General features: G+C 53.3%; 6 protein-coding genes across 6 annotated transcripts; 2 read left to right on the forward strand and 4 right to left on the reverse strand.

The window, feature by feature from the left end:
* Window positions 1-1,411: 1,411 nt before the first annotated feature.
* On the reverse strand, window positions 1,412-4,109 carry C8A04DRAFT_37349 (uncharacterized protein; the record flags this gene model as incomplete). Its single annotated transcript, XM_062783843.1, has 5 exons — window positions 1,412-1,439; window positions 1,504-2,135; window positions 2,199-2,615; window positions 2,689-3,498; window positions 3,729-4,109. The coding sequence occupies 5 exons, from the start codon at window positions 4,107-4,109 to the stop codon at window positions 1,412-1,414; spliced, it is 2,268 nt and encodes a 755-aa protein (XP_062636920.1).
* Window positions 4,110-6,133: 2,024 nt separating this feature from the next.
* C8A04DRAFT_28745 (uncharacterized protein) lies at window positions 6,134-6,897 on the reverse strand (the record flags this gene model as incomplete). Its single annotated transcript, XM_062780762.1, has 5 exons — window positions 6,134-6,142; window positions 6,200-6,244; window positions 6,301-6,426; window positions 6,486-6,812; window positions 6,895-6,897. The coding sequence occupies 5 exons, from the start codon at window positions 6,895-6,897 to the stop codon at window positions 6,134-6,136; spliced, it is 510 nt and encodes a 169-aa protein (XP_062636921.1).
* Window positions 6,898-7,373: 476 nt separating this feature from the next.
* C8A04DRAFT_37350 (uncharacterized protein) lies at window positions 7,374-9,099 on the forward strand (the record flags this gene model as incomplete). The annotated part of the gene is made up of 2 exons (XM_062783844.1): window positions 7,374-7,389; window positions 7,445-9,099. 2 exons carry the CDS (start codon window positions 7,374-7,376, stop codon window positions 9,097-9,099), a joined length of 1,671 nt encoding a protein of 556 aa, XP_062636922.1.
* A 303-nt stretch (window positions 9,100-9,402) lies between these two features.
* C8A04DRAFT_28747 (uncharacterized protein) lies at window positions 9,403-10,121 on the reverse strand (the record flags this gene model as incomplete). Its single annotated transcript, XM_062780763.1, has 2 exons — window positions 9,403-9,741; window positions 9,858-10,121. 2 exons carry the CDS (start codon window positions 10,119-10,121, stop codon window positions 9,403-9,405), a joined length of 603 nt encoding a protein of 200 aa, XP_062636923.1.
* Window positions 10,122-11,568: 1,447 nt separating this feature from the next.
* C8A04DRAFT_28748 (histidine phosphatase superfamily) lies at window positions 11,569-13,082 on the forward strand (the record flags this gene model as incomplete). Its single annotated transcript, XM_062780764.1, has 5 exons — window positions 11,569-11,747; window positions 12,196-12,459; window positions 12,551-12,781; window positions 12,889-12,956; window positions 13,057-13,082. The coding sequence occupies 5 exons, from the start codon at window positions 11,569-11,571 to the stop codon at window positions 13,080-13,082; spliced, it is 768 nt and encodes a 255-aa protein (XP_062636924.1).
* A 524-nt stretch (window positions 13,083-13,606) lies between these two features.
* Window positions 13,607-15,099, reverse strand: C8A04DRAFT_28749 (methyltransferase; the record flags this gene model as incomplete). Its single annotated transcript, XM_062780765.1, has 7 exons — window positions 13,607-13,798; window positions 13,914-14,144; window positions 14,208-14,240; window positions 14,292-14,345; window positions 14,442-14,449; window positions 14,631-14,875; window positions 15,002-15,099. 7 exons carry the CDS (start codon window positions 15,097-15,099, stop codon window positions 13,607-13,609), a joined length of 861 nt encoding a protein of 286 aa, XP_062636925.1.
* Window positions 15,100-24,585: the final 9,486 nt, after the last annotated feature.

The following is a 24,585-nucleotide window of genomic DNA, read 5'->3' on the forward strand; positions in this document are numbered from 1 at the left end:
GAAGTGAAAGTTCCGAGAATTTGGAACGTCATCGCCTCACTGCCCATGAGCACGGACCAATGCCTTCAACTTCCAATGTCACGTTATTTACACCCTTTCTCCTTGACATGCACTAGTTATTTCTGTTCATAATCTGCACCCTGGAAAGCCAATCTTTTATCATCGACATACGAATAGCTCCTCGTCGATTTGAAGTTATGCAGGGAATTCATCTAGGACGATTCGAGCCCGACAGGCTAGAAGTGCAGCTCGTTGGTTGGTCAAGGGAGCAACCGGCGTGAGTTTGTTGATAAACAAATTAAAAGAAGGGGCTAATGCCAAGGGGGGAGAAACGCAAACGTCAATGAAGAAAACACAGCACTATCCATAGGGCAATTTACAACGTTGACCTTCAATCCTTGTTAAAAGGGTTCAACCAAGGGTCTCTTCAGTTCAGCCGTGTTTAAAGTAATTATCCTTCACAATTCACGACACACCGGGGTTTTCGCAAGAACGAATTCATTCTGTGCTACGCTTTGTCTAACGCCTAAACAATGGGAGGTATTGAGGTCCATCAACCACTTCCACCAGAAACATCCGCTAAAAAGTAGGCGGTCCAATCCATGTTGTGTACTCGGGTACTGTGAATTCTCCTCTTCCCTCGCCTTCCCTCGTTGACGGATAATGCCCCAAATAATAATAAGAAAAGTCAACCTGTCGCTATGTCGGCATCAATGTGCCGGCTGCTTTGCTAACACCCAGATTGTGTGGCAAACCAAATGAGGCGGGTTTTCCCAGTGAGTGATCACCGAAGTGAGCCTACCGTCCAAGTCATACCAGTAGTAACCTTCATGGTCCTCGCCGTGGTGGCGAGTTGTCGAAAGAACGACTGGGCCGGGGTAGCTATGCGCGCTATGTCGCAGGAATGACGCGGTCGAATAAATAAAAGACAAAACTGCAGAAGAAACCTAGGGAAAAAGTGAATCGAGAATTTGATCCACACTTGTGCGCTGCCGAGACGAATTTCCGAAGATCTTCTTCAGATGGGCGGGCCCGTTGACTTCCGGACTAAGTTGCCTTCAGATGCTGAGAGAAGTACGGCCTGAAAAATGGCGTTATCCTTGAACGTTGAAGATCGGATCGTCCTGTGGAATGGGTTCCGGAAGCCTTGACCGATCATGTTCGGTCGAAACGTACCGTGAATGAAATGATAAAGGAAAAACAAAAGAAAGGGAAACCGAAGTCCCCGCCGAACAATCAGACTAGATTGTTCCAATAAACCAGGTTGAAATCGCGACTTGAAAAGAGAATCGAAATAAAACCGAAAGCATGGAAAGTAATGACCTTGTCATGTTTTCCATGGTGGGTGCCCCTTTAGACACAACGACTCTTATCGTCTTTGTCTCTCTATCACGGAGCGCCTCATCTCACATTAAGGAGGCGGGACTGTTAATGTCTCTCTACATGCCCAAGGCGAGAGGCTGAACCGACGACGGCAGGGCCATGGGAGACGAGACAGCGGACATGTTAGCCGGGAAAGCACGGCGCAACACACGCTCGATGACAGCCAGCTCGCAACGAGCGACCTCATGCAGGGTCAAGTTGCCCAGCTCCTTGCCGGTGGGCAAACCGATCTCGTACCAGATGTAGCCGAAGTAGAGCGAGGTGTAGCAGCTGGTGCGCTGAATCTCAGCACGCTCGACAAGGTGCATGCGGTGCAGCTGGCGAGTGGTCTCCTCACGAATGATGGCGACATACCACTCAAGAACGTCGAGGGGAAGACCAGGCTTGGCGCAAATACCATGAAGATGAACCCACTGGTCAGCAAAACGGGGTTGGTTAAACATGCGAGCCTGGGCCTCGTCCATCTCGGCAAGGGCCGCGATGTTGTCCTTCTGCACGACCGAAAAGCCCGGGCAGAGCAGAGCGGCGGTGACGAGACGCTTCAGGAGAACATTGTTGATAACGACTTCGTGGTTGCGGTTCTTGTCACGCGCGAGAGCTTGCTGCAGTAGGACGACGAGTTTGACGGTCGCATCGTAGATGGAATGGCGCTGGCGAAGCGTGATGTGGCTTGACATGTACCATGGGAGCTTCTTGATGGTCGAGATCATGCACTCATAAGGGCGCTGGGGGCACTCCTTGGAGTAAGGGGACTGTGAACACGACCGGTTAGTTTCAACAATTGAGAGTAGGCCAAGTATGTGACAAGGACTTACACGCTGCGGAATTTCCACATGCTTGACAAGAAGAGTCATCTCCTCCTCAGTAACAAAGCCCTTGAAAGTCTTCCACGGCTCGCCGTCCACAGGTGCCTGAATGATCGGCCTGGAGTTGTCCCACCAGATCCCGGCAGCAAGGGGGAACAAGTCCTTCATAAGGGCCGCCTGGCTCGAAAGGAGGACTTCGACCGGGCGCTCGCCAAGGCGGGAGGGGCGGCCCTTTTGAATGTTGTCGCGATGACGCTCAACGGCGCGCACTGCGTCCTGAGTGGTGACGAATTCTACGTAGCAATCCTGGGTCTTGGAGGAAACGCGCTCCATGATGATATGAACAGGCTCCTGGTTGTCGTTGAGTATCTTGGAGTTGCGGCCCAGGAAGGCAATGATCTCGGCACGGCGAGTACCAAATGGAATCTAAAATGATGCGTGTTACGGGGGGGTTTTCAAGCTTTTCAAATAGATGGATAAATATGGGGAGAAAACATACGTTCTTGAGCTTCACCACGCCATAGCCGACGGGGGCGGCCTGAGTGGTAGCTTCAATGAAAGGAAAATTGTTCTGGTCCAGAGCGGCCTCTTGGCTCGGTACATTGAGAGGGCCCTCCGTGAGTTTGTTCAGCTGAGTGGAACGGGCAGCACGTACATCGGAATTCGCGCGGTTGTGGACCATTTGCTGCTGAGGAATGACGGTCATTTGGTTGTCCTCGGGGACTGACTGGAGGACCAGGGCCTGGGAGATGCTAGCACGACGGCTGGCAGGGCTAAAAAAGTTGGCATTTCTGACCGCGGGCGACGAGAAGGGGTCAGTATTAGAGCCCTGGGAGGAACTGTGTTCCTGCCTAATGATGGAGCCGGTGGTGCCATGAGGAGCTAAGCCGAAGGCCGGAGGCGGCAGGAAGAACGAATCAATGTGAGGCGCGAAGTCGCGCGGCTCGGTTCGGTTGTAGGAGCCATCCTGCTTGAACATGGACTCCGTCTGAGGGGTGGCCATGGCAGCTTGCGCAGCGTTCTTGGGCGCATGGGACGGGGTATTGTTGCCAACATACTGAAGGTTGGCACTGGCGCTAGAAGTGTGCCCATGCATGATCTTGTACCCGGTGTCGGTCTGCGGAGTACCGAAGGGGTTCTGAGTTCCGGGATGGGCCGGCGTGGGGTTCCACGGGTACTCGGGGATGGCGGCATTGGCAGAATGAGAATAGTGGTGACTGACGCCAGCACGGTAGGCTGGGGTCACGTTGTTCTCCTTGAACATGCTTTGGGTAGCGTGAAGCTTGCTAAACTGCGGGTACTTGTTCGCCTAAAGGGGTATCATTAGCGGGTATGCCGGGCATGAATAGTCTAATTACGGTAGAGCCTCACCATCATATTGGCAAGGTCACGCGTGGCTGCGGCGGCAAACTCCTTGGACTGAGCGGCCAGGTCGTCGTAGTTGTTATCAGCCTCAAGTCCGGTGGCCTTTGCCTTCTTCTGGATTTAACCATTAGATGATAAGCGTTTTGAATGAAAAGGTGAATCTTGAACACGTACCCAAGCCTCAGTCAAATTATCCGACGCGCCAGCGTGGCTGGTATTGGGAGTCGGAGAGTTGCTGTTTGTATTGAAACGGCCGGTACCAATGGGAGCGATACTGTTGCGACGTCCGGAAGTTTCGGCCTGGCCATTATACGTGGCAATGAATGGTTTCTTGTCCATCTCTGTGACACCGCCATGACCGGAAGAGCCGCTGCTCTGGGTGCTGATGCTCTGGGAGCCGATGGGGGTCGAGGTACCAGCATAACTGCTCGGGCTGTCTTCTTCAAAGTTACGGAGCATCACGCCACCATTGCCACCATCGTCTTCGTCCTCGCCATCCTCGACGAGAACGGAAAAACGACTGATGGAGTTTCTGTCGCTGCGGTTGTAGCGCATCTTCGAGTGATTCTCGGAAGTGCCCTCCACACTATTGTGGGGTTTGATGGACGACATCTTGTTGGATGAAAGCTATGAGCGAGTCGGACGACCGCTTGCGTCTAAAGATATTAGATGTTAGTCAAGCCAACCAAGTAAAAGAGCAGAACAAGAACAAGGCGGAGAGTCAAAGGAAACTGGGAGGAAGCGTGAAGAATTCAACCGCTCCGTCCAGATGCCTCAACGACCCGATGCGTTGTTATAAGACGCGAGGGTAATGATAATAGTGGGTAGTGAACTTCTAACCTGGTGTTGGAATGCAGTGATAATGATGGGGAAGAGAGATGGATGGCAGAGAAACGAAGCCTGAGGTTGTTTTAATGCCGAGAGTTGGGGAGGGTTTGTGTGGTATTTAGGCCGACAAAATGAAATAGTGTACAGTGGAAGGAGCACCAGTGTAGCTGGAATATGCGTGAAGAATGCCGGAAATCAGATTTTGGGAAGGAAGGTGTTTTCAGCCGACCTTCTTTTTCTGAATACGACTTTGCGGGGATCAGGACGAGGTTGTCGCCCGGGGGAACGCGCTTGAGATGAAGCCGGGTATATGGAGGGGAGATCAAAACAAGAAGGGTACGCGGTAAGAGAAGAGAGAACACACACCTTGAAAGATAGTCGTTCGAAATCCCAAGGTTGGGAAGTAGAAGGATCTTTATGGTCGCCAAATATGCGGGCGTGAAGCGTGAAGATCGACGTTCTAGGCAGAGGGTCGATGGTTAGATCATCCGAGACGTTTTGACCAAGAAAGTACGAAACTGGATCGTAGGGTAGAGGGAGACTTCGTAGAGTAAGCGGTTACTTGGCGCTCCAGAGTGCTTACAATCTAAGGAATACCGGAATTATCGATGCGGTTGGTGCTCGGCGAGAATGTTGGAAGGTTTGAAGAGGAAGAGAAAGAAAGAAAGTCGAAGCCGCAAGGAGGAAAACTTAAATACCCTCGAGGGTGGGCAATAAAGAGCGGGGTGACTGTTGAGATGATAGTGTCGGTCAGTATGTGCGGGTTCGTGCAAGGCAGGCGGTGGCCGGTGGGAAAGAATAAGAAATTGTACCTACAATAAGAAAACAATGGCAAGCTAAAATCCACACGATAGTGGGAAACTGTGCCGGCATGGGTTGCTATTGTTCAGAAGGCGAGAATAGATCCCGGAAGTGCGCTCAATAGAAACAAAGCCACATCGGCGTCAAAATGAAGGCCAGGAAGATACCTCCGCAAGAACCCAAACAAGAGTTGGTTTCGAGGAAGCAGGTGTTGGTTGGGGTAGGAACAGTCATTCCATGGCAACCGATACTCTGAGGTTTGCGAGAGAGAGAGACAGAGAGAGAGGTGGGGACGAGTGTGTTGGACCCGAGGGTACTGACTTTTATCACATCAGAAATCACCGCTCCTTCCCCCATCTGTGCTGGGAGAGCAGAGGGAGGACAGTTTTGAAAACAGGTGGACCACCATGAGCAGATATCAGACAATATTTTGCACCTCAATGCGCTACGAGGTCGTCCCGATAATCAATACGAGTTCGGGAACTACGTGAGATGTGTTAGCTACAAATGAACAATGACACTATCACACGACTTGAGTCGGGTCAACACGATGGGGATATTATGACGAGGCCCTCTAACACACGCTTAGAGCTTGAGAGCCATGTGGAAAAAGAGATTAACGCAGAAGATGGGACAGAAGACAAGGAGCGGCAGCGTAGACAATGACAACCTAAGGTGATATGTAACGCCGGGGTTTTAATTTGGGGTTATCTTGGTAGTGAGCAAGCAGGAGATATGCAAGCCCGACAGGGACTTATTCCGATATGGAACAACAATGGGCGTGCTGAGAGACCCTGGGCCTTTTCTAGTGTTAATCTCAAGGCCAGTTTCCTTGCTAAAGCGCAGGCTATGGTGCTCCAAGTGTAAGGAATGCCTTAGACGCAAAGGGATGGGATGGCCCCTGGCGCCAACCGCTTTTGCAGGAGTGTTGAGGATCTCGCTCTCATAGATTAATCGAACTAAAGCAAGTCAGCGGGATCATAGTGTGCGCAGCAGCGAGAACAAGGTAGCCATACCGGTGTCAAGAAGGATTCCGCAACAAAACGCGCCCGCGCATTCAACTGTTTGAAGAAATCAGCACCCTAGATATGTCGCGAGGAGAAGAGAGGCCGCATACGAATAGTTTCATCTCCGAGATCTCTTTGTCCACTTCCTCCATAAACTGAATGATGAAGTCCACCAGTTTATGTTTGAGCATTTCCTCGGTATGGAAGTTTGTGATCAAGAACGAGATGTCGTATCCCTAACAGGAAAGTGTTAGCTCGAGGGGAACTGGAAGATAGGTAGATGTAAAGGTCCAACCTTAATGGGCTTCCGGCGAAGGATGAAGAAGGACTCGGCGCGTTGGGTCAAAAACCGGGTAAACTTATGCACCAAAATGTGTTCGATCTCGTCGGCTTGCTTGATCTTGATGCTAATTCGTATACTGTTGATGCTCGGTTCGATGAGCACGCGCTCATTCTCGTTACGCGCGACGGTCAGTGGTGTGAGGAGCACCTCGGGAGATGTCCGCGCTTCGACCTCGGGGACATTGTGGCGTTCGGCGGTTTGGGATGCAAAGTTGGAGAGACAGAGGGCGGCCGTCAAACTGCTCCGGACAGCTTGGAGGTATGGGCGGAGTGATTGAGACTGCGGGGACGACGAGGGTTAGCTGACTCGTGTTGCAGTGTCACATCGGTCTCGGTGTTGTTTTCCGGCCGGTATTCCTCACCATTATTGTGTGTGCTCAGAGGAGCGCCTCTGAGATCAAGCAATGGCCAAATAATTCGGTTGCTGGCGTTGTCGTCGTGGACGTTGAAGTCGTCAATGGAGCCCCAGGTATCCTTGGCTGCAAGTCAGCCTGGCGGCCACTGGGGCTGGACGCTGGCGGGGCAGCAGGGTGCTTGGGCGGGTCCTGACGCAACACCAACAGCCCAAGTTACCGCCAGTTACGTAATCTTTCGTAGCCTGGGCTTCAAGCTACCCAGGCCTTGGCTTGGCTCATTCCTCTTACAACCCCGCGTCTTTCTCTCCCTTTCCACGAGGCCCGCCACTTCACAGCTTCGCAGTAGGAGAAAAAACCGAGGGCGTTTTGGGGATTGATAACCAACCCGCCGAAAAGCATTTCTGGTTCTTTTTCTTCCCTTGCCCTGCCTTCTTTTCCTTGGCCTTTTGGTTCTTCCCCGCGCCCAACCGGAGCGAGCTTTCAACATGGCATCCGTCAACGGTAGGCATCTTGGACTTGGGCGTTATCGTGTTGCCGCTAACCTGCCTTCGTACAGTGGTAATCAAGCACCAGGGCAAGAAGTACGACGTCGAAGTTGATACTACTTCGACCGGCGATGTCCTCAAATACCAACTTTTCAGCCTGACCGGCGTCGAACCCGAACGACAGAAGATTCTCGTCAAAGGCGGCCAACTCAAGGATGATGCCGACGTCGGCAAGCTCGGGCTGAAGCCCGGCCAAGTCATAATGATGATGGGCACACCGGCAGATGGCGGCGGTCAAATTGTGCGGCCCACCGAGAAAGTCAAGTTCCTGGAGGATATGACTGAAGCCGAGGCCGCCCAACAAGCGGGTGCCACACCCGCTGGCCTTGTCAACCTCGGCAACACCTGCTACCTCAACTCCACGCTTCAAGCGCTGCGTTCGATTCCCGAGCTTCAGGATGCCCTCTTTAAGCACGAGCACACCACTACGTCCGACATCCCTCAGCTCGACATCACCTACCAGCTCAAGAATCTCTTCGGAGAGATGGTTAAGACGCAGGGCGGCATGTCCCCGTTCACCTTTCTCAACGCTCTTCGGGTAGCCTTCCCACAATTTGCCGAGAGGTCTAAAAAGGGGCCTGGCTTCGCCCAGCAGGATGCGGAAGAAGCGTGGTCTCAGATTGTTTCACAGCTGAGGCAAAAGTTGAAGCTGCCGATCCCAACGGAAACCGAAACCACGAATGCGAGTTCTTTTATTGACAAGTACATGTCTGGAGCGTTTTCCAGCACGCTTACTTGCGACGACCCCGCTGCCGCTGAGGCTGGCGAACAGCCGACTTCAAGCACGGAACCGTTTCTCAAACTCAACTGCCATATCGACAATCAAACAGCCCATCTAAGGGATGGTTTGATCAACGGCTTGTCGGAGAAGATCGAGAAGAAGTCTGAGGCCCTGGGGAGAGATGAGACGTACACCAAGATTTCCAAGATTTCTCGGCTTCCCAAGTACCTTACGGTCCACTTTGTGCGCTTCTTCTGGAAGCGTGACGTCCAAAAGAAGGCCAAGATCATGCGCAAGGTCACTTTCCCCCATGAGCTAGACGCCGTCGAGTTTTGTACCGATGAACTGAAGAAGGCGCTTATTCCGGTACGGGACAAGGTGCGTGAGGTGCGCAAGGACGAGGAGGACGTCGAGCGGGCCCGGAAGCGCCGCAAGAAGAACCCTGCCCAGCAGGATGAGCTCCCGGAGGAGAAGAAAGAAAACGTCAAGAAGGATAACAAGAAGCCAGCTACCTCGGCAGACGGCGATGTGGAGATGACCGAGACCGAGACGTTCAAGACAGACGCAGAGTGGGAGGCCGAAAAGGACGCCTCGCTTTTGGCGTCTAAGAAGGAGCTGTATTCGTTGATTGACCCTGAGCTCAAGAAGGACGAGGGTGCCAGCCAGTCGGGCATTTATGAGCTTCGTGCTGTGGTCACACACCAGGGCGCTAGCGCCGATAGCGGCCACTACACGGCATATGTGAAGAAGACGGGTCACAAGGACCCAGTCACCGGCAAGGTCGGCGAGGAGGACGGTAACTGGTGGTGGTTCAACGATGACAAAGTCACCGAGGTAACCCCAGACAAGATTGACGCGCTGGCCGGCGGCGGTGAGTCGCATTCGGCGCTGATTCTGCTTTACAAGGCCATCCCGCTGCCCTCGGCAGAGGGTATTGTGGAATAAAGTCAAGGAGGGTTGTAGTCCTGACCTCACGGTCGCAAGGCTGTCGATCAACATTGAATATGCATAGTCAAGGCGGAGCTACGGAACGGTTTGAAAAGGCCTTGGTAAATCGGACAAGATGATTTAGACACTGGCTCGGGTAGTGTAGACAAACAGTAAGGAATGTCATGTGTATTACAACTCTGCATTCATACGAATATGTCTGGAGATTTGGATGCCCATTACCCGCTCAATCACGAATACAATCCGACACCCTACTATGGAACCTCGACGACTTGAGAGATGCCAATATGGTATATTGTCTCACGATGCCCAATTTATGAACATACCCGTTTTCTTCAACTTCCTGTCCTCCCAACTGAACTCCCCCTTCATTTCACCATTCCCGGCAGCCACCGCGGCCGCCTTGGCCTTCGCAATCACTGCTTCCTTTCGCTTCTTCCTCGTCTCCTCGTCCTCGTCCTCTCCATACTCAATCGCATCGGCTGCCTCCGCAGCCTTCACGGCGTTGTATGCCATCCGGGCACGTAGACGAGCCAGCTTCTTCTGCACCTCAACGCGCTGGCGGAGGCGGTCGACCTTTTGGGTTTCAAGGATGGCGACTTTATCCTCCACTGGGGCTTCTATGATCTTTTTCTTTTCCTAAGAGGGGGGCGGTGTTAGCAGGTTTGTGTCACCCTGGGGTGAATGTTGTGTGTGTAGATGATTGTGATTTCAATGGGGGAGCAACGAGGAAGCTAAGGGGCTGGCCGGCTTACAGTCTTCCACTCTCGTTGCAGTTTCAATCCAGCTCCGTAAATAGATCCAGTAAAGATGACGGCGCCGCAGACCATGGCGAGGATAGCAGTTCGCGTTCGGTGGAAGGGTCGTGGTGGTATTGCTGGGGCCGGCGATGATGATGATGCTGGTGCTGCTGGTAATGGACCTCCAGGGAATCCAGGAAACGGTTTGGGGGGTAGTCCTCTAGCGGCTCGCCGGGCGGCGTAAGTGGCCATCTTTTCTGCTAGCGTTTCTTGAGCCATGTTGGGTGTGCAGGTGTGTCGTGAGGTGCGGTTTGAGATTGAGATGGAGTGGTAATAGGGTTCGTTGAGTGAGTTTGGGTTGGTATGACCGTATGAGCGCCGAACACTCAATCCCAATATTTCCGCCAGATGGTGAGGCAATCTTCGGCCTTGGTAGTCGCGTGCCCCCTGGGAAGAGTCGATGAGAGCCTCACAATCGACTTAGGTGAGCCTCTCGGAGAATCACTGCTGACACTGTTGACCACTCCTTTCCTCCTCCTCGTCCTTTCCGTGGTCCTTAATGGCAATATTCCTGTTGCCCAAGCAGTATGGTTGTCGCTGTCGCTGGTATCATCAAAGCCCCTGTCGTCGTTGCTACTGCTAATGCTGCTGGTCCCGTCGTCGCTGTCCTGGTCTCGGCCGCTAAAATCTTGTGGAGAAAAAGTTGACAGTGCCCGTGCCGGCCGAAAACGCCGTCGTCGCACCGGTTCACGTTGCCATGTCGGCCCGTCATGGAGGCAAGGATAAGGCCCAAGCTCAAATCCATCGGTCTCGACAGCGGGCGAATCAGCGACTCCAAGCCCCAGAATGAGGGCCCACATTCCGCTGCGCCAGTGCTCCTCCCAAAATGTGCTTCAGCGGGCGGACCCGTTGGCTAAATTACCGTTTCGTTCGCTTGGAATGTTCGACCGAGAAGCTTGAAGCGGAGAGAGGGGAACCAAGTCTGAGTAATCACCCTGTGGTGCTGAGTTGATGCTTTGTTGCACGGAAGATGGTGATGATCTGAGGAAGACTCGGCGTGGTGCATCGAGCTGGGTATAAGTATTGAACCAGCTTCTGCAGCCTCCAAAACCGTGGCCGTTTCGTGTGGGTTTGGTCCCTTTTTCTGTCGCGAGACCATCAATTTCCATAAGCTTGATTCGCTTTCCAGAAGTCTATCAGCGAGAAGAGGTAAGCAAGTTTCTCAGGCAACCCCCGTGTAATTCATTGTTTCTTGAGGGCCGTGAGGTCAGTCATCCACTTCTCTGCGCCCGGCAACGAGGTCCAGGTCTCAACTCGGAAAACAAAGAGAGGGGAGGCCAACAACCTCCCACGCACCACCAACCCAACGAACCGTTCAGGTCAGCGGGCACGATCTCTTCTCTTAATACCCGTCAACACAAACACCCACCACCCGCCGACCTGCATTGAAGCTTCCATGGCCCTGGCCGGATTTGACGGCCAGTCTCAGGAACTTTTGGCCCGGCCCCTTCTTCTAACAGCCTGACCAGCAACCCGGCCACCCATTGTAAACTTAGGACAACCTCCTTGTCTCAAGTCTCGGCGTTGGTGTAACCTTACCTTCAGACGCCAACCCACCACCACCCATCTTGGCCAATTTCGATATTTTGAGTTTACGGTTTTACCAGTATTTCTCGCTGACTTTTTCGCGCCCAAGCATTTGCGATATTTTTTGGTTGTTTTCATCATGGCAACCCCCCGCGTGTTCATCGTCCGTCACGGAGAGACCGAATGGTCGCTCAATGGTCGTCACACCGGGTCCACGGACATACCGCTCACGGCCACCGGTGAGAAACGCGTGTTGGCCACGGGTAAGGCCCTAGTGGGGAATGACCGCCTAATTGCCCCCAGCAAGTTGGCGCATATGTGAGTTCGTTGGTTCCGTCGTGTTCGTTTTTGTGGTTTTTCGTCACTTTTTTGCTTGTGTGTACGCACGCGCAGTGTTCTTCCTGCACCATCCCATCTGTCGTCACATGCGAGAGACCGTTTTTCGCAAGGGGCCCGTTTGGTTTGTTCCAGAGCATGGGTTAGTTCTGGATATGGGGTCGCGTTAGTTATGCCAGGGGAGGGGGTAAAGGGAACAACGGAATGGGAATGTGATTCGGGGCACGGCCGCGGCGTCAAATTTCCATGGACCGGGCCGTCAGATGACCTTGTCGATCTGCCGGGGACCCTAGAATCAGACGAGGCGCTCGAGCTGGTTCAGCAGCGCAGGAAGTGTTACCAGGAACGCGTGGAACAAGCTCCGGAGAAAACGGGACAGGGTGTGTCTGTCTGTGTGTCAAAACTAACGCACGGTTTCTCCCTTGTACAGCTATGTATCACCAAGACGGCGGGCGCAACGTACCCTAGAGCTACTCAACGTTGCGACCAAGGACCAGCTACCTTGGCAGGCCCATGGCGAAACATTTTGCGAAGGCCAGCAGTGCGAAGTCGAGGTTGAGATCACCGAAGACATCCGGGAGTGGGATTACGGTGATTATGAGGGCATCACAACGCACCAGATCAAGGAGTTGCGGAAACAACAAGATCTGGACCCTAATTGGGACATTTGGAGAGATGGTTGCCCAGGCGGGGAGTATGTCTCACCGTTTTCAACATCCTTACCCCGTCTTCTTGTGTAACTGTGAGAAAGCGAGACCCTCTAACACACCATCCCCGGTCCTTAGGAGCCCAACTGATATCTCCGAACGTCTCGACCGGCTGATTCAAGACATTCGTGAAAGGTGGCACGCTCCCGTCTTTGGGAAGGAAAAGAACACCGACAGCAATGCGACCGGCGACGTTTTGATTGTTGCTCACGGTCACATCCTCCGGGCCTTTGCCCAGCGCTGGGCAAACCAGTCTCTTCACGCAGGGCCAAGCTTCCTTCTCGAAGCTGGCGGCGTCGGTACGTTGAGGTAAGACAACACCTGCTATCTGATCTGCGAGTGATTTGGTATCGTCACAACCATATAGTGGCTTTTGTACATGGTATGGACAAGGTGTACTAACCCACCGTGCTCAGTTATGAACATCATAATATTGACGAGCCGGCCATCCTTCTCGGTGGTGCCTTCGTCGTGGACATCCCAGGTAAGCTAGTGTCTCCGACTAACCCGTTTCCCCAGGAATGTTTCACGTCCTCACGATCTCTTTCCTCGGAATCCCGCATTGCTAACGGAATGCCTAACAGAAGCGCAGCAAAGAGTGAAGCAGTGAGACTACGTCTGATGTCCCATCTCATCGATAGATAGTAGAGCAAATAAATGTACAAGTCATTTATGATGGCGGGAATGTTAACATGCCCAACAAACCCGAGACACGTAGCACAAAGTGTGGATACAAGAAGGGTGATGATCGCGTTAGACTCAGACTTCAAGACCCAGGTCAGCGCTAAGCCGTCCGGCCTGGCGTCTCCCCGCCGTTAACGGTTTGGCGATCCCTTAGGAGTTAACGTTAGTGAGTGTTTAGTGTATTGTCGCTCCGATCTCCCGTTCACTGAGACAGGGGGCTAGAACAGATTTCAGGGGCTCTCCCTATCGAATGTTGAACCGGGTGGAATCATTACACTAGTTTACCAAGTTTACATTCATTTACACAGTAAGGGGTACTGCCACCTAACAGTAATCAATAAGGCAATATGAAGTCTCAATTTCCAACTCGAGTTTAAATAAAGGAGAGCACCTTTCTATCTTCCCCATTTACAAATGAGAATACCAAACATTCCTTCCATCGCCGCCTAGTCACGCCTTGGTCCCACGCGCCAGGAAAAGGCGCCGCTTAACTTCAGTCTCAGTCTCTCTTGAAAAGTGGAATACCACGGCCATCTCCTGCAGAGCAAAGTCCTTCCCCATGCCTGCCTCCTCGTAGATCTGCCGGATGTGGTCCTCGGTGAAGCCATGGTGGGTAATAGTCGACGCTGCCGGGTGTGACGCCTAACCATCTCCATGTTAACTTACCGCCGTAGAAGTGCTATGGGGAGCTCTTGAAGTGAAGAAATTTGGGGTAAAGATGGGTAAGGGGGAGAGTAGAAGGCTGTTTTGTACTCACATCTGCTTTCTCATGCGGCAAGAAATCCAGAATCATCAACACACCACCGACCTTGAGCCGCTCCGCAAGCCGGCGAGCCGCCAATTTTGGGTCATCAAAATGGTGGAACCCCAGGCCAACGGCCGCGATATCGAAGTTGGTGAACTCTGGCGAGGCGAGTAACGCTGGGTTGGGATCCTCAGGAACGCAGAGATTCCCTTGATAGGCGTGCATTTCGGACGCAGTGAGGCCCTGACGTTCTTGTGGTCAGTTCCAATCCTGACGAAAGGTTCCAGGCAAGGTTGATAAACACACCTGGTTTTCGGCGCGGGCGTTGTACGTCGCCACCTTGTGCTTGTTAGCTTTGCTTGATGAGTGCCTAGATAAGGGGAGGTGTACCATGTTCTCTGAAAGATCAATCCCAACGCATTGTGTTGTATAGGGGGCAAGCGCCTGTAATAAATATGTTAGAATTAATGGGTTGACTTCTATAACGAGATGGAAAGCCCGAATCAGTTCATATTCTAGATTCGATTGGGAAAGACTTGCCCTCGATACTGTGAACAGTTAGCAACAATACATCACGGCCAGGAACCCATATCCAATCCCTAAACAAGTAAAATGTAAACGGAGCCAGGGAGTCTAGCCCTTGGATCTCTCCGTAACCATGATACTCGATCACCCAGATCCTAACAAAAAGAGGTATACAAAATAAACAAGAAAAAAGGAGACACTCACCGACACCAGTCCCACAAGCATAATCCAACAGCCTCACGGTCTTTTTTTCGGCAGCTTCAGCACTCTCCGCCTTCTTCTTCTCCTCTCGCTCCTTGTCGTTATTACCGTCGTCATCACCCTCATCGTCATCATCGGCCCAGTCGACGCCGAGGAAATCGACCCTCGCTCGAATTTCCTCGACTAGCTTATCCAGGGTTTTCCCATGCCTGCTGTCATAGGTCGATGCGAGCTCGCTGTACACCATGCTGTCAACTTTCATGTTCATATGGACTAGCCATTACAAGCAGCGTGTCTTATTGGAGGCCATGCGTTGTCCTCCCATAGGCCCGTTCTCGGTTTGACGCTGGGAAGGCATCATTGTATCAACTTACTTGAAGTAATCTTTGTTATGTCCTGACGCGGAAGCTCCGGCGCCATAGTGGTGGTGATGATGGTGGCCGTGGTGGCCGTGCGAATCGGTGCCGGACATTTTCTTGGATGACGCTGCGTGCAAGGCTGAGGGTGTGTGTGGTAAGAGGCTAAGTCTCTTGTTTGCTAGCTGTGTTGATTTCTGTGTGATTTGATTCCGGGGATGTAGTGGTTATGAAACGTTGAAAGAGAAAATAAGCCCGTAGATGGGGTTCTTTGAAAGTCTTATTTATCTCGATTTCTTTCTGTCTACACATGATTTTGCGGATCAGCCTCGCGGAAACATCTCGGCTACTTTCAACCCAACGTAGTGTAGATAACCATGGCGGTGCCTTAAAACGAATGACTCAAGGCGACACGTGTGAAAATGATAATCGCAAGACTTCAAAGTCAGCGAAAAGTGCCCATACCGCCTAATAAGGCTGAACGGAGAGTTTTCAGAATTGGCTGTGCCTCGTGATAATACATTGTAGTTTTCAGTCTTTTTGGCCCAGTTTGGGATGGGATGACGAAACTGCGGGTATTACAAAGTCCATTTCCGTTAACGGAATGTAATACGGAAAGAACGCCCATACACGTACCGTACCAATCACATTAAATCACTCGCACACACTGTCTTCGGAGCTCAGGTCGCAAGAGCAAAATCACAACACAACCCCCAAAAATGTGAAGATCAGAGGCGAAAATGTGAGAAGGAAAAAGGACACCCAAAGGGGTTGCTTCACAGCGTACCAACCACCCGCGAAACGGACGGGCAAGGGCGGGAGCGGGAGCGGGACGAGAGGACTGGAGGAGGGGTAGGAAGCATTGTAATTGGGGGGTCAACAAGGGTCAGTGACAATGCAACTAGAGACGTCCATCCATCAATTGACCCGGGCAGGGAGGAAAGGTCCGGGACTCGGGAGCCCAATGAGAAGTCGAGGAGGATCGTCCAGATGGGCTCGAACCAACAAGCCGTGAAAGAAGAAAAGGAAGGGGGAAAAGGGACCAAGGACGCAGCGGAGGCTTTGGGTGATTTCCGATCTTTGGGTCGGTCCTGGTTCCCTGTCCAAGCCCACCTCCCACATTTCAACCCCTCAAATGGACACAAAAAAAGCCGGAGCAAAAGGACCACCTTCTCATCAACACTCTGAATGTGCCTCGAGGTTGGGTAAGCCCGATCTGGATGCCCGATTTAGCACGCCATTTCCGGCACTTGGCCTCGAGAGGTAGTCAACGGCGCCGTCGTCCTGCAAAAGACGACGTCTCCTCCCGTGTATCGATTTCGCACCTCGCTTTTGTATCTCTTTGTGGACATTGGTGGGGGACATGAGTAGGAAGGGGGGGGTCAAATAGGTGCAGACCTCAAAGAAGGGAGGGGTGGGAAGATGTGGCCTGCCAAAACGGGGTACGAGCGCTCGATCGCGCGTCGGGCGATCCCATGGGAAGGGAAAATGCACGACCCCGCCTCTCGGTCCGCAGTCTCACAGCCAGCTACCACTGGTCAGGAAAGAGAAGACACCCTTCGTCTTCCTTTTGGGTGGCGGAGCTCATAAAGGGGGTGTTGAGGAGGGGCTTCAAACAATCCTCAGTGTTTGGGTTGTTGCGAAACTGTTCGCTTCGAAGTTCCAAGTTGGTGCAAAGTTACTGTACGAATACATCCCCATACGTGACTTCGCTTGACAATTTCATATGCCATAAATTGGCTAGGTATGTACATACAGTACACAGCGGTGTATGAAGGAAGGTACGAAACACACAAGGTACCTCCGACCTCATGGATGGTAACACAGCCGAATTCTGCGTCGTCTTGGCGGCCCGCGTAATTGTCTCACACGGTACGCCCATAGGCACAACTCGAAGCGAAGGAGCTCACAAAACGAGGGGTAAGAAAAAAAAACTTTTTTCCCAAGTACTTCGTAAATTAGTCCCATTCGTCCCGGCAGGCACGGCGAGATGTCCGAGTAGGGCAGCCATGCTTTATTGATGTGGCTACCTGATGTGGAGGTCTGCGAGCGTTCGTGACAAGAACCTTAGTCCGCGCCCTTTTCTCGCGTACGCCTTTCGGTGCCGGCCGGCAAGCACATCGTCCGGCCGGGCTGTCCTGACCCTGTCCTGGTCCGCCAGGTCTCGCCCCCAAATCCCGCAGACGGGGCAAAAGCTCGCTGCCGCGGCGGCATGTCGCAGCGGCTGCAAGACGAGCAGAACGGCAATAGGCTTGCTGCGGGTGTGGGCTGGCTGACGGGCTGGTTCCATCGTTGGCTGGTCGGCTGCCCGCTGCGCATGTAAGGAGAGGGGAGGGGGCCCGGTTCGCCCGCTCGGTGAGCTCTCCTGCTTCTTTGATTGCGTGGTTAAAAGTTGGTTTCCCATTGCCTTGCTTTGGTTGCTCGTTCGTCGGCAGGGACATGAACAGAGGGGAGAGAAACGGGCGGCACGGCTCCGGGATGCGAGGGGATACCCTTCCCATCCCTTCCCGTCCGGCCGCCTCTTTTTTGGACCTTGTGACGGGATCACTGGACCTGCCTTTGCTGCGGCGCGCACGCTGCGGACCACTGCATGCGGCGTCTGTTTCCATCAAGTCCCGGCCGTCGTTTGTTTGACCTTGACAAACCCCATGCAACCTGGAGCAGCTGTGGAAGCAGTTACCCGCTGCTCAGTTTCTGGGGAGGTTTTGGGGGAAAACGACCACAGACCCGCTTCTCACCGTGTCAGACCCGTCTTGTCCTCCCCTTTTCTCTTCTTTGCTTCATTTTCATTTGTCTAGACTGGCTTTCCGGCGTACGAACCGCAGCCCGAGAGCGGGTTTGATGATGTGCGTCCAAGGGTCTCACAAGACTTGTTTCCCGTCTGTCCTCGCTGCGGGAGGACGGGAACTGTCAGATCCCACATTGTTGGGGCGGCACGTCTCGGTACGCTTCACGGTGTTACAGTGCACTGGATAATAGTGGTGGCGCCTCTTATTGGCTCGAAACACAGGTGTGGTGCGACCCCAGCAGAGCCATTGGGCGGCTTCCAGCGGGCTTTTTTAACATGGCGGCCGTCCGTTGGGCCGCTGGAGGTCAGACCGGAGGCGGCGTGCCCGTCAAACTGGGATTGCCTGACCGTTGGATCGTCCCGTGACAAAACCTCTGTCGGGCGTGCTGTGCGTCCTGCGGCAGACCGAACCGAGCCACTGAATGTCCCGGCGGCCCCCACCATCTGGACTGGTCCTGTGGTGTTCCGTCTGGCGAAACCATCCGTCCATCCACACTGATTCAAAAACGAAACAGGATACCACCCCAAAAATGAACACACCCAAGCTTTTCGTCCTCGCTGTGCACTGATCACAAAACCAGACCAAAACCAAAAGAAAAACAAGAACCAAAAAAAAGTGATAAAGCAGGTTTCGAGGACGATGGTCCCAATTTGGGGTCGGACCCAAACATGCCTATCAAAACCAAGTTGACGATGCGCAGGAGGCGGGCGGGGGAGTCTCACCGCTGTTTTGCCCGGATTGCTGGTTTTGGGCCAACGACACCTGTGTCTTTTGGTACGGTGATGCGCACGCGCGCGCTCGCTCGCGGCTGGTGGTACCGGACTCGTGCTGCAATAATAAACCGCCATACCGTGCTGACACGGCTGGAAAACCCTCCTTTTTGTGAAGTGTCGCCAGGATGGGTTCCTGTTTTCTGTGCCGCTGAATGACCGATTCGGCCAGCCGGCTGGGATCCAACGATCAAATGATCCCGCGGGACCAAAAAAAAAATGTCTGACCCGAGCCGCTTGCGGCCCTGTTGCCGGCAGCAACAACAGCAGCAAGCAGAGGTACGTTGGTCCGTCCGAATTGGATGGCTGGTGAAACCGATCCGAATCAGGCGATGCGGTGCGAACAGACGAGCGCTGATGCTGCAGTGCTGCACCCCGAGATTGTGCCAACGCATCGCCATAATCCCCCCATGCATACATCGACGGCCCGGCCCCGACGCTAACGAGCCGGTAACGCGGCCACCCGGACAAGCCGATCGACAAGCAACCAGTGACATGCTACGGTCATTCGCTGATCAACCTTCCCTTGCTGCTCGGCGGTCCGTGAGCGAAGGGAAACTTGGAGGGGGCGCAAAGCAAGATGGCGATGAGATTACCCGCGAAAGACCAAAAAAAAAGTCCCAAGTCTGCCGAAGGAGCCGCCGGGCCCTGCGGGATAATCACATCGAAAGGGCTTGACCGCACAAGTACTTGGACGAGGGCTAAATCTATCAAATACTTCGCAACCATGGAGAAACTGGTTGATCTTGAACGCTGCCCTCTGGCCCCCAAATCCACGGGCACGTAGCTTCCGCTTCCGCGGTTGTGTTACTTATTGGGGCCTTCTTGCGCAGGTGTAGTAGAGTAGCGTAGATTGTTTTGTTGTGCATTTTTTGGTTCGCAGTTTCCTCCAGCCCCTCGCCATTCGCTTCCTCAAAGTTGAACCTGAACCCAGGAACTTGGGAGAGGCGAGAGAGTACCCCCCTGTTCGCGGCTGCAAACGTCGGATCGCAAGATTCGGACTTGTCGCAATGATTTGATGGCGACGGCCCCGACAAGGTGGTCGGCTGGCAGCTAGCGTTTTAGCCGGTGGTGCGTTTGTTGGTCAAGGCCAGCTTCAACAATCCTGTTGGCCGTCGGCTTTCGGCGGTCAAGCATTGCTCAGCCCTACATGGGGACAAATTCCAAGTTCATTCAGATCCTTTGCCTTGGTCAGCCGACTCCTCCACGTACAAGAGAGGATTCTGAACGAAGGGCGGATGGGGCTAACCCCGCCAATGTTTGCGACACACCTTTGTTTGGCTGTCACGAAAAGTGCAGAACCTGTCAAGTGTGTACGATGACCATGGAAAGCAGAACGCCGAGACAGACGGACGGGCTCGGAAAGTTACCGAGGTAGAAAGTTACCGACCGTATGGGCACTGTGTAATACATTCTCTTGTATTTGATTTTCTGTAAATTTCCTTCGCTCCCCCCTCACACTCTCTCCCCTCGTCTTGCAACGTGGCGCGACAGGGAACCCTGGTAAGCTCGTTTCCCCGACCCCCAAATCTGAAAATGTGTGTTTGAGTTGGGGGGGCCAATCAGCCAGGCGGGACGTCAACCGAGAGACACTGGGGGAAAGCGACCCGTCGCTCTGCACCAACAAAACAACTCGATTACGGAGGCTTCGAACACAGGACGGGAGCCGGGTGCCTGGGAACTCCAGATAACGATTTAGTGTCGAGTTGTTGACGGAGAGGCGGTCGGACCGGATCCGGGCTGTCAACTCTTCATTCTCGGGCCTCGGACTTATGGCCTCCCTTGTTCAATCTTTCTTTTTGCCTTACTGACCCTGGACCTGTTCCGAGTGATTGATTGAATCGTGCGCGGCATGGGACTCAAGTTTAGCGGCATGGACCGTGTCGTGTCGTTCGTGGGGGAGACTCGGGGATGAGAGAGAAAAAAAAAAAGAAAAGCCTGGGGCTGGGATCGCGGCCGCCCCCAGATCCCGGGTTCCAGCCCCGCCAGACGACACGAGATCTCTCTTGGGTCCACGGGAGCTGGCGCGCGGGAGGATGTGGAGTGCAGGACGGGTAAGTCACGTGAATGCCAAGCCCAACTCCTATTTGTTCGTACCTCACAATTTAGTGGGTCCTTGGGGTGTGTCCTCGACGCGAAGGCAACGATTCACGCCCAGGCAGGAACCGTTTTTGCAACCCACTGGCGCATCCCGAGATTGCGGCGCGCGACGCTGCGTTGGGGGCCACGGGGGGCCACGACGTTTGACCGCCTTTTTGACGCTCACTGGACGGAGTTGGCCTGGCCTCGTCCAGGGTCGTTTACGCCGCTGAACTGCGTCCGTCAGGGGATCTCCATGTCGGTTGGTTTCAACAATCCCGTTTGTTTGTCGTCCGTTTTCCTGTTGACATTTCGGTGCCCCAGGATCGTCAGACGGGATGGCGGCGTCTCACTAAAACCAGCCGCATTTCTCCGCTGAAATTATTTCAAATCTTCCCCCCCGCGCCACTGGGCTCTTGGTTTTCTTTTCTTTTTCCCGTCACGTTCGGCCTCGTCTCTTATTTTTCGTGCTTTCTCTGTTTCGACAGGATCAGCAGTCCTTTCAGGTCCTTTTCCTGTCTCGCGTGGGTCTCTGCGAAGTTGGCCTTGTTACGACATGGCCGTTTTTCAACTCGACTCTTCCCCAGGCTGTGATGTCCCGCTCAGCCCAGCGACCTTGGTTTTTGCCTGGATAGAATCGGCGGTCACACTCGTTGGCCACCGAGAGCGGCCATGATAGGACCTTCGGCATGACAGTGTTGGGCAAACCGCCCGATCCCGCCCGCTGTTCAAGGCATTGCTTTTGATAAGCGCATTCTTTGCGTTCGGAAAATGACCCATCGCTTTTTATCAATGGGGTGGGTGTATAGGTCCTTAGCGATGGAGGGGGGAAGATGGTTTGCATTGGAATTTTCAAGGGCGGGATCAGTAAGTGGCTTCGCTCGCGAGGCCAGGGATCAAGGTCCGAATCCATCCCGCCCCCTCATCAAGCCGTGTCACCGTCGTGGTAGCGACTCCGGCGCGTTCTGCAGGCGCCTTCCAACGGCGTTGGGCTCCCCGCGATGATTCTCAATGAGGCGGTAAGATGCCGACCTGGCACGGTCACCCGACACACTCCATACTCATCATCTTCGTACGTGACCCCTTTGCCCATTGGTTTGAAGCCCCCCCAAATATATGAGCCCCAGCGGCTATGGCGGAGGATTCCCCTCTACCGTTGTTGGCATGAAATCCAACTGTGTCTTCTAGGTTGCATCCAAGGGCCCATATTGGTGCCCGACGCGCTCGGAGGGAAAACTGATTCGTTCAGGGAACCCCTGGTGCTCCCAGGTGTGATACCCATCAGCTCCCAAGCCGTTCTTGCATCCCCCAAGGTTCCGAGCATGCCATGTTTGTGGGGGTTCGAAACGCTGAGGCGCATCCGTTTCTCTTGAGGTGGCGGGACCTCGTTGGTGTGGACTCTTGTTCTCATGGAGAAAATAATTTGGGGCCGCCCCGATCCTACTACACTAGGGCCAGCAAGCGGGCGCGGGAGCTTCCCGGTCCCCACCATCTTGGAGCCCTGAAGCTGCAACGCCTTGTTCTGGAGTATTTGTGTGTCCAAGGTTCTCTTGAGGTGGAATTGCTGCGGCGTCTGGCTTATCCCTCTTCCAAGACGCAGTCAAAGCTTAATTTGAGACAATATTAGTCTCGAGTATTCGCGGCGCGCTCTCGAAATTGTAACCGGAACGTGAGACTGATCTGGTGAAACCTGATAAGATGGTTAGTGAATACTATAATGGGCCAGCTGGAGGTTTTCAGAGGACAATCGGCGATGTTTCTTGTGCTTTGGCTGTCACACCCAAGTACTGTAATTCAACGTTATGTTTTCGGCCTCCGCCACCCGCAAGATACAAAGTAGTCCTAGGTTCGGTATGATGAGGAGGGCAAGAATGGTTTTGTGCGTACAGTACCAGTGCAGGTTTGAAACTTGCGGTCGGAAACAGATGCTAGTAACAGCCAAGCCACAGGTAATTAACGCGGGTATTGTGGAAGCCACCCGGGCCAGGGCATTTTCCAAGCCGTGTACGGATCCGTATTTGTGACTGACCTGGTATTTGTATGTACATACACTCCTTACATTCAAGCCTCACTAGGTAGGTAGTGCTGTCGCAAAAACAGCAAACGGGTTCTCCCAGTGTGAGAGCGACGGGTGACTGTGTTCCAGCCAATACCAGTTACTTGAGACCAGCTAACTAAAGCCATGCCCGAACACGTCAGCTCGAAGTTCTCGTGGGTATCTTGCCATTGCCCTCTAATGTTGGGAAGGCTTCTCACCTATAACCGGTGCTTATTGTCTCCATTCGTTTTCCTTCTTTTTTTTTCGCTTTTTCTTTCTTTCCAAGAACAACACTAAATAGGCACTAATTTTGCAGTACCTTGAAACGCACCTGTGTTACCATGAAGCTGGCAAAATCGACTGATATGTCTCTTTTCGGGTGAATGTGCTGACCACCACTACGCAGCTATGGCACGGGAGGTGTCAGCAGCAGGCTAAACAAACGGCCGCTGGACAAGTCCTCTCTAGAGTACGGCGAGGCCCTTTCTCCCACGTCGCGATACGACGGTATAATACAACCGCACTCTTGTGTTGCTCTCTCGTCCCTTCGTTGATAGGACCATCCGAGCCTGCTGCGGCCATCGGCCAATGGCTTTGGCCCGTCGCATGTGCCGCAACATGCGGGAAGAGTCGAAAAGAGCGCAAGGATGCGAACAGGCCGGGCCAATGAAAAGATTGAATCCGGAGGAAGGACGACGGGATGAGCCTAAAGAGGGTGCGGGCGGCACGCGAATCCATGCCGTCGTCACTCCCACCGATCCATCCGATCCTTGTCCCCACCCACAGCACGCGAGCTTGGCGGCGCAGAAACACGGCCCCCAAACACTGAAAGTTCTGGGCCACTTCTAGCGACAAGAGGAACTGCAGCTAACTGCAGTTTAAATGACGGATGGACGCTGAGTCGTTGTGACGGTTCTACTATATATGGCTCGAGAAATCATGCGTGTGTTGTAAGAGAGATCCATAGTCCAGTTTAGTGTGGTGGACGTATGTCGTATTCTCCCAATTTTGAGGCTTGATCGTGGAGTCACTGGAATGGGTGGAGCTCCCTCGAAAACCTGGAACATGCTGCACAAAAAGCATGTCTTGCATTGCATCATTCTGTCATATGTCAAGTGAAGCTAATAGTCTCAATGATCGTGCAGGCCGTTGCGTACGCCCCTTGTCTGAGCGTTCGTTCTTGGTTTACCAATGTTCCAGTCGGACCACTTTCTGCCTTGGATGAAATATCTCGATGTGATGCTTGGGAAGCACGAGCAAATATTTCTCCCCCCTCCCGGTGTACCTACGTCGGACTGTTGCATCTCACAATGCATCTCCGGGGTGCTTTTGTGGCGGAAGACGCATGTGTTTGTTCAAATGCATAGAATCCGATACCCCAGTGTGTCTAGTAGTTAGCTGATTGAGGCACATTGTGTTTCGTCTAGGGAGTCCAGATAGAGGACGATGGGCAGCCCCGTAATCACACAGTAATTACAAGGCCCTTGAATAGAATGTTGATGGTGGTCAAAGACGATCAATCTAATCTAAGCTACACAATTGTTAGCCATAGTTCCATTTTGAGGAGCAAAGCGCAGCCAAGCGCAGCCGAACGGCCCATTGCTCACGGATGCATTAGGAGGTTCGATGAAGGCGAAATTGGAGGCTGGAGGAGGGGGCGCCTTCGCCCAGCGCCTTGGACAACGTGGTGGCGCACAAAGGCCATCCATGCCCCGCCGTGACGTCCAGCTGCCCACCCACCTGCTCTCCAAGTTCGGGATCTCTAGATAGCTCAAGAAACGTTTCAAACGCGGAGCCTTGCGAGGTCCCACGTTACCTCAACTGAGCGATCTTTGCCCCCCAGGAAATAGTGCTAGGACTCAAACTCGACTTTTGACAATGTTTGATCTCCCGGTAAAGCGGGATGCAACGGGAAAGGCCGCGCGG

This window comes from Dichotomopilus funicola (genome assembly GCF_033296635.1).
Source record: "Dichotomopilus funicola strain CBS 141.50 unplaced genomic scaffold C8A04scaffold_32, whole genome shotgun sequence".
NCBI lineage: Eukaryota > Fungi > Ascomycota > Sordariomycetes > Sordariales > Chaetomiaceae > Dichotomopilus > Dichotomopilus funicola.